At 45.5% G+C, this 6,330-nt stretch overlaps 1 protein-coding gene across 1 annotated transcript in view; it reads right to left on the reverse strand.

The window, feature by feature from the left end:
- Nucleotides 1–5,880, reverse strand: part of LOC108301039 (ATP synthase subunit g, mitochondrial-like) — a 14,155-nt gene extending 8,275 nt beyond the window's left edge. The window contains exons 1-2 of the mRNA XM_037736960.1: nt 5,506–5,880; nt 2,162–2,219 (exon numbers count right to left, since the gene is read on the reverse strand). Of these exons, the coding sequence (XP_037592888.1) occupies nt 2,162–2,219; nt 5,506–5,880 (433 nt within the window). The remainder of the gene's footprint in view (nt 1–2,161; nt 2,220–5,505) is intronic.
- Between the last annotated feature and the right edge of the window lie 450 nt (nt 5,881–6,330).

The raw sequence follows: 6,330 nt of genomic DNA on the forward strand, positions 1-6,330 counted from the left end.
AAAAAAAAAAAAAAAGAAAAAAATTCTGTCAATACAGAAGTGAATTGTGGACATAAAATAGTCATGCCATTTGGATAATAGCACTAGGCAGCATTTATGTAACAACTAATGACAAAAATTCACAGCAGGTGATATATAAAAGAAAATATTCTTTGCAGTAAAAAAAAGTGACATATAAGGAAGATAATGAAGATACATGCTAGTCATTTATCCTTCCTCCTGGGTTCTCAGTTCTATCCTCAGGGGAGGCATTTCCCCCGCAAAAGGACTCCTGGACCCCCGAGTGGAGTCTGGAACACTTCACTGATGTTTGTTCCAATTCTATGCACTCAATCTACAGAAATAACTTCCTGTTAGACCTCAACCCCCTATCCTGTGTGGGCTCTTAAAATTTGCATGTCTGGGAGGCCGAGGGAGGTGAATCACCTGAGGTCGGGAGTTCAAGACCAGGCTGACCAACATGAAGAAATCCTGTCTCTATTAAAAATACAAAAACCTCATCTCTACTAAAAATACAAAATTAGCCGGATGTGGTGGTGCATGCCTGTAATTCCAGCTACTCAGGAGGCTGAGGCAGGAGAATCGCTTGAACCCGGGAGACGGAGGTTCCAGTGAGCCAAGATAGCACCATTGCACTCCAGCCTGGGCAACAAGAGTGAAACTTCATCTCAAAAAAAAAAAGAATGGCATGGCTTTCAACTGAGCTCACCTCGAGCCCACTCACCTTGTAAATGGGGTCATCCTATAAGTTAACACAGTGGAATTCCCCTCCTGTCTCTCATATCTGTCTGTCCTTCCCCAGCAATAGTCCCTGGAGTGGCCCCTATTAATGGCCTTGACATCCGCTCCCATGCTTACTTTTACAACCACCTCCTTCAGGACTCCCTGTTTCCCACCCCTGTCATCTCTGTTTGGCCTCTCTTCCCTGAGTCCTGAAGCTGAACTGGATTCTGCCCCTCCCTGTAAGGTCCTCCTTAGGCTGGCTGACACCTCCTGCACTTGCCCATCGACAAGTGACATCCCAGGCCTCAAGCATTCATGCCTTTGCACATTTTATTCCCTTTTCCTTGAATGCTTTTTCTCCTCTTGGAGATAAACAGTAAATTCCAACTCAAATTTCAAGACTTTGGGCAAAGGTTACCTTTGCCTGAGGCCATGGGACTCTCCCAGGCAGTGTTGCCATCTCACTTCTATGTGCTCCTGCAGCCCTCTGGGCACACCTCCATTGACTGGCTGAGTGCATGGCAGGGTTATTATCTTTTTGCACATGTTTCGAGTCTAGGCAGCGTGGCAGGGGTTCAGTCTTTGTTGCATGACTGCATAATGAAGGGTGCATTATATAGGTCAATTGTTTATCCATCTTCTGATACATCTGGTTATTCAAACCTACATCCATTATGTTACATAATGTCCTTGTATAAAATCGCACATGAGAAATTACTTTTGAAATTGAAAATGAGGAAAAGCAAGTTATGTCCTTCTACCATAGACGCTGTATTACAGAGAGAAGCATGGAGTCCTTTGTGTTCCCCACTCCCTTCCTTTCTTCTCTTGTTTCCAAGAAGCTCAGAGCCAGATTTAATGTTCATTCACAATAATCACATTGGCCCTCCTGAACAAAATTTGGCTCTTCCTCTTGTTTCTGGTTTTGATTTTCTATTTTTTCTCTAATAACCTTTTTGAAATTAATTATTCCTAACACTGTATCACTTGATATAGAAAGACAAAAAAAAAAAAGAAGAAATCAGGCAGTGGAATATGGAGGGAAAGGAATGAGTTCTGTAATCAGAGAAACATGTATTTAAATGGCCCTCATGGCTGTGCAACTTGAGCAACTTAACCTCTCTGAACGCCCAATTTCCCTTTTATAGGGTCATTATAAGGATTAAGTTAAAATGTATGTACTCTATATAGCATACACTAGAGGATAAAAACATGATGATTACACTAAGTGGGGCTATAAGTGAATAAAATAATTGAAAGCGTCACTCCAGGCTGGCCTCTGGAAGAATAAACAGCCATTCACATGGGATGACTTGGGAAGGAGCAAGGCCCACTTGCCTAAAGCCCGTCTCCCCCAAGTCAGTCCCATCACTAGGATCACTATTCAAGGGACTGTTTTGAAAGATGCCTTCTTAACTGGGCTGAGAGATTATCTCACCAGGAGTGGGCACATATAGCATGTGGTTCCGCAGAGCAGGGCGTAGAGAAGAGAGGTCCTAAGAGAAAGAGGAGGAAGAGGGGGAGGAGAAGGGAAAGGATGGAGGGAGAGGAGGAGACTGGGGAGGTCCTTGGCTGGATATGGCTGGGCCCTGCAGGGGTCCTCTGTGCTGGGGTTGCTGAGCTACCTGAAGCAGATTTGTTTGCCAAAGCTCCTTTTCTGTTCTTTTCAGGGTCCTCTGGGAGGAATGTGGGGGGTCTCAAGGACACAGAGACTGAACACAGGCAAAGAAATTAGGGCAGTGGATCCCTAAAGTGAGGGCAAAGCCGGGGGAGATGAGGGGAGAGACAGGCTAGTAGCAACAAGAGCCCCAGGCTGGAATCCTGGCTCTCACAGCTCACTGCCTGGCCCTGAGCCTGGCAGGGGGCTGCCAAGCCTCAGTTTCTTCATCTGAAAAATGAGGCTAGGAATAGTGCCCTCCAGCTTGCTGTGAAGATCAAATGAGGTAACATTTCTGGAGGCAGTTTGCACACTGAACAAGGGTTATTCTTGTGTAAGTTATTATCCAATTTTGCCTGGGGCAGGCTCTGTCTCTTTAAACTTTCAAATGGTACTTATTAAAATGGACCTACCTCTATAGATTTAAAACATTTTAAGTAGTAGTATTTCTCCAAAGAACAGTAAGGAGATTGGAGGGGATTCTTTCTAAGTTTTCAACAGTACTTTTTTTTTTTTTTTTGAGACAGGGTCTGGCTCTGTTGCCCAGGCTGGTGTGCAGTGGTGCAGTCATACCTCACTGCAGCCTTGTCCTCCTGGGCTCAAGCGATCTTTCTGACTCAGCCTCCTGAGTAGCTGGGACCAGAGGTACATGCCACCACACCTGGTTAATTTTTTAACTTTTTGTAGAGATGGGGTTTCACTATGTTGTCCAGGCTGGTCTCCTGGACTTAAGCCATCCTCCCGCATCAGCCTGCAAAGTGCTGGGATTACAGACGTGCCACCAAGCCCGGGCGTCAGTAGTCCTTTTGACAACTGAAAGTCAGATGAATCAATGGAGCCAAACTCCTGGAGGAATTTATCAAAAGAAGCAAAGGTGAAATAGTAATTCTTTTCTGCTCCTTCCAGGGGACTTCCCCTTGCTGGGAAGAGACTGCCAACTCCCAAGGTGGCTGCCTTCACACCCATCATATCCTGGCCCCAGAAGAGGGGCTCCTCAGGGGATGGCTGCCCCAGCTGCACTACAGCAAAGCTCAGCTCAGCTCTACTGCCCTCTTGCCTGGAGAACCACACAGGAGGATCATTAATTAGTTATTCATGATGCCTAATTAAAAATCAGTTCCCCAGAAATATAGAATTCGGGTTTTCATTGATAACAGGGTTGGTTTAGGATAAGGCAAAATAATCTGTGTAAGCAGCTTAACTCAATGCCAGGTGCAGGGCCGGAGCTCAACCAGTATTTGTTGAGTGTGACTCCAAGGGCCGAAATCGCCTAATGGGTATACACATGTGCGTGCACACACACACACACACACACAGAGACAGAGAGAAAGAGAGAGAGATACATGACCAGGACAGCCCTTTTTTCAAAGCAAAACATGGCAAATGATTTTTGCGCTGGTAGTTCTGAGCAGAGTGCTCTCAGTACATACACCCTGCAGTGTCAGATCTGAAAGTTGGACTGAGGTCAGTTAGATAGGGTGGTCGTGGCCTCCCTTAAAGGATAATGAACTTGGCTGATGACAACTGCATAAAGTTCATCAGGCTGCTGGTTAGAACACCGTGCAGCAAGGAGGACAAACAGCAGAAGAGAAAATCCCCAAATTCAAGCAAGCACAGAAACCCATGATTAGTGTCCTTGGGCTAACCTATGCTCATTTTAATGCTAAAAAACACAGCCCGGGTAGAGAATTAAACTGCTAATGAGATGTGTGTGCCAGCATGTACAGCACTGGCGCATGCACACTGAGGCTACCCACAACATGCTTAACAGCAGTGCCCAAAGCAGAAGCAGCTGCAAACAAACCTCTTGAACACCGAACTGGGAAGGAAGTAGTGATTTATTCGGCCAGGAGCTGCGACAGGCCTGAATGCCCTAATAGCCGAGCTCCACAACTAGAAAATCCTGTCCCCTTTTAAAGGCTCACAGTCTTAGAAATTACATGTGAAAAGGTTTTGGTCCATGGAGTAGGCATGGGGTATGTGACTTAGGTGGGTCTGATTATGTTTAAGCAAAAACAATGCCTTCCGGGAAGATTCCTCCATACCATGCCTGCTATCTATAGGGGTGCGATTAAGGGTGGCACCGGTCTGCTAGGTTTTACCTCTCCTATTGAAATGCAATGCAGAAGGCTAGGGGAAGTGGTCTTAGAAGCTTAAGAGGATTAAGGGAGATTAAGGGTCTCCTTCCTCACTCCTCACTCCTCACTTTGAGAATCTCACCTATAACATTAGTGAGAGTTCTCACTCTCATTCTTATTTTCCTCCATTTTAGCTATTAATTTAGTAGGGCTGTTCCACTGTCCTGGGTTACACACCTTATACTGAGTACCATTATATAAACAGATTCCCTTCTGTGTCCCTATACATTCATAATAACTGTAGAACAAAAGAATGGCAGTAACTTTCCATTCCACCTCAGTAACCTGGTGCACACACTGAGAGCATTCTTCAAAATTAGTTAATGTCCCTACTGTAAAAGTCCAAATTCCAAGAATAAGTCCCATGATGAGTCTCCTCATGCTTCGGCAGTGCGTGAATCAGCCAGCTTCCAGGATGTGGCTGGAGCAAGGCTTGCTGTCCTTCTTAAGTTGATTCTGCAATCGTCTGGGTCTGGTCTAGCCTTGCAAGTTGCTGCAGGTTTTGTGCGGCTGTGGTGGATCCAGGCTGGGATTCCCTCTACCTTTATGGCTGTGGGAGTGGTCAGGATCATGGTCTGGGGTCCTTTCCACCATGGCGTCAGAGGAACTACCTGCCAGTCCTTTATCCACATCCGATCACCTGGTGAGAAAGGGTGAACTGGGGAGAATAAGCTTACAGGAACACTTTCATTTACCCAGGTCAAAATGTCCTGAGTGATTTTTCCTAGAGCTTGTAGCTTTCATCCTAGCTCAATTTCTCCCCACTCTTGAGGAGTTCCCAGGAGTGCCTGCAGTATGGGAGGTGTTTTATAAGACTTCATAGCGGGAATATTGGGAGTACATCCAATTTTGAATGACACCAAGGGAAGTGCTTGCCTGCACCCACTTTAATCCTGTTTCCTGACACATTTTCCCTAAGCTATTCTTTTTTTTTAGTTTTTTTTTTTTTTTTTGACACATCTTATTTTACTCAGATAGCAGTCTGACCACACATGTTCCAACAACACTCAAATAATAAATCAAATATAACCAGATGTTAAAGATTGGTCTTTGAACATCATAGCCAGTGATGCCACGCTTGCCTATGATCTCTGCAACATAAAACCACATCAACACCTCAGTGGCCACCAAACCATTCAGCACAGCTCCCTCAACTGTGAGTTGTTTGAAGCTACCAGTCTGAGCACTATTGACTATTTTTTTCAGGCTCTGAATAGCTCTAGGGATCTCAGCAGGGGTGGGAGGAATCAGCTCGATCTTGGCATAGTACCAAAATGTCGCCAATTGAGGCTGTGAATAAGTCACAGCAGCATTCACCAGCACCGGGGTCTTCTCCACAAGGTTACCAATAAATTGGGCCATGGTTCTGGGATGGAAAGTCTGTCGCCCCAAACCCCCTAAGCTATTCTTAATAGTCCGGTTCATCCACTCCACCTTTCCGGAACTCTGTGGTTGGTTGTGCTACTCTTCCATCTAGTAGCTGGATCTATCCCTCTTTAATTATTTGCCCCCCACACCTTCTGCTTGGAGAAAGTCCTTTGGTATTCATTAGAGTCACTGCTGTGTGGGTGGTTTGGTATTTAAGTTTTGCTCCAGAGTTAGCTTATTAGCCTCTTGTGCTAGCAGAGCAGTTGCTGCCAGGGCCCTTAAACATAGGAACCATCCCTTGTAAACTCCATCCAGCTGCTTGGAGAGGTAAGCTACAGGCCTGGGCCAAGGTCCCACTGTTTGTGTTAGAACTCCAACCACCATTTTTTCTCTTTCTGACACACACAATGTGAAGGGCTTTGTTAAATCAGGTAACCCCGGAGC

This window comes from Cebus imitator, unplaced genomic scaffold, assembly GCF_001604975.1.
Source record: "Cebus imitator isolate Cc_AM_T3 unplaced genomic scaffold, Cebus_imitator-1.0 Scaffold31, whole genome shotgun sequence".
NCBI lineage: Eukaryota > Metazoa > Chordata > Mammalia > Primates > Cebidae > Cebus > Cebus imitator.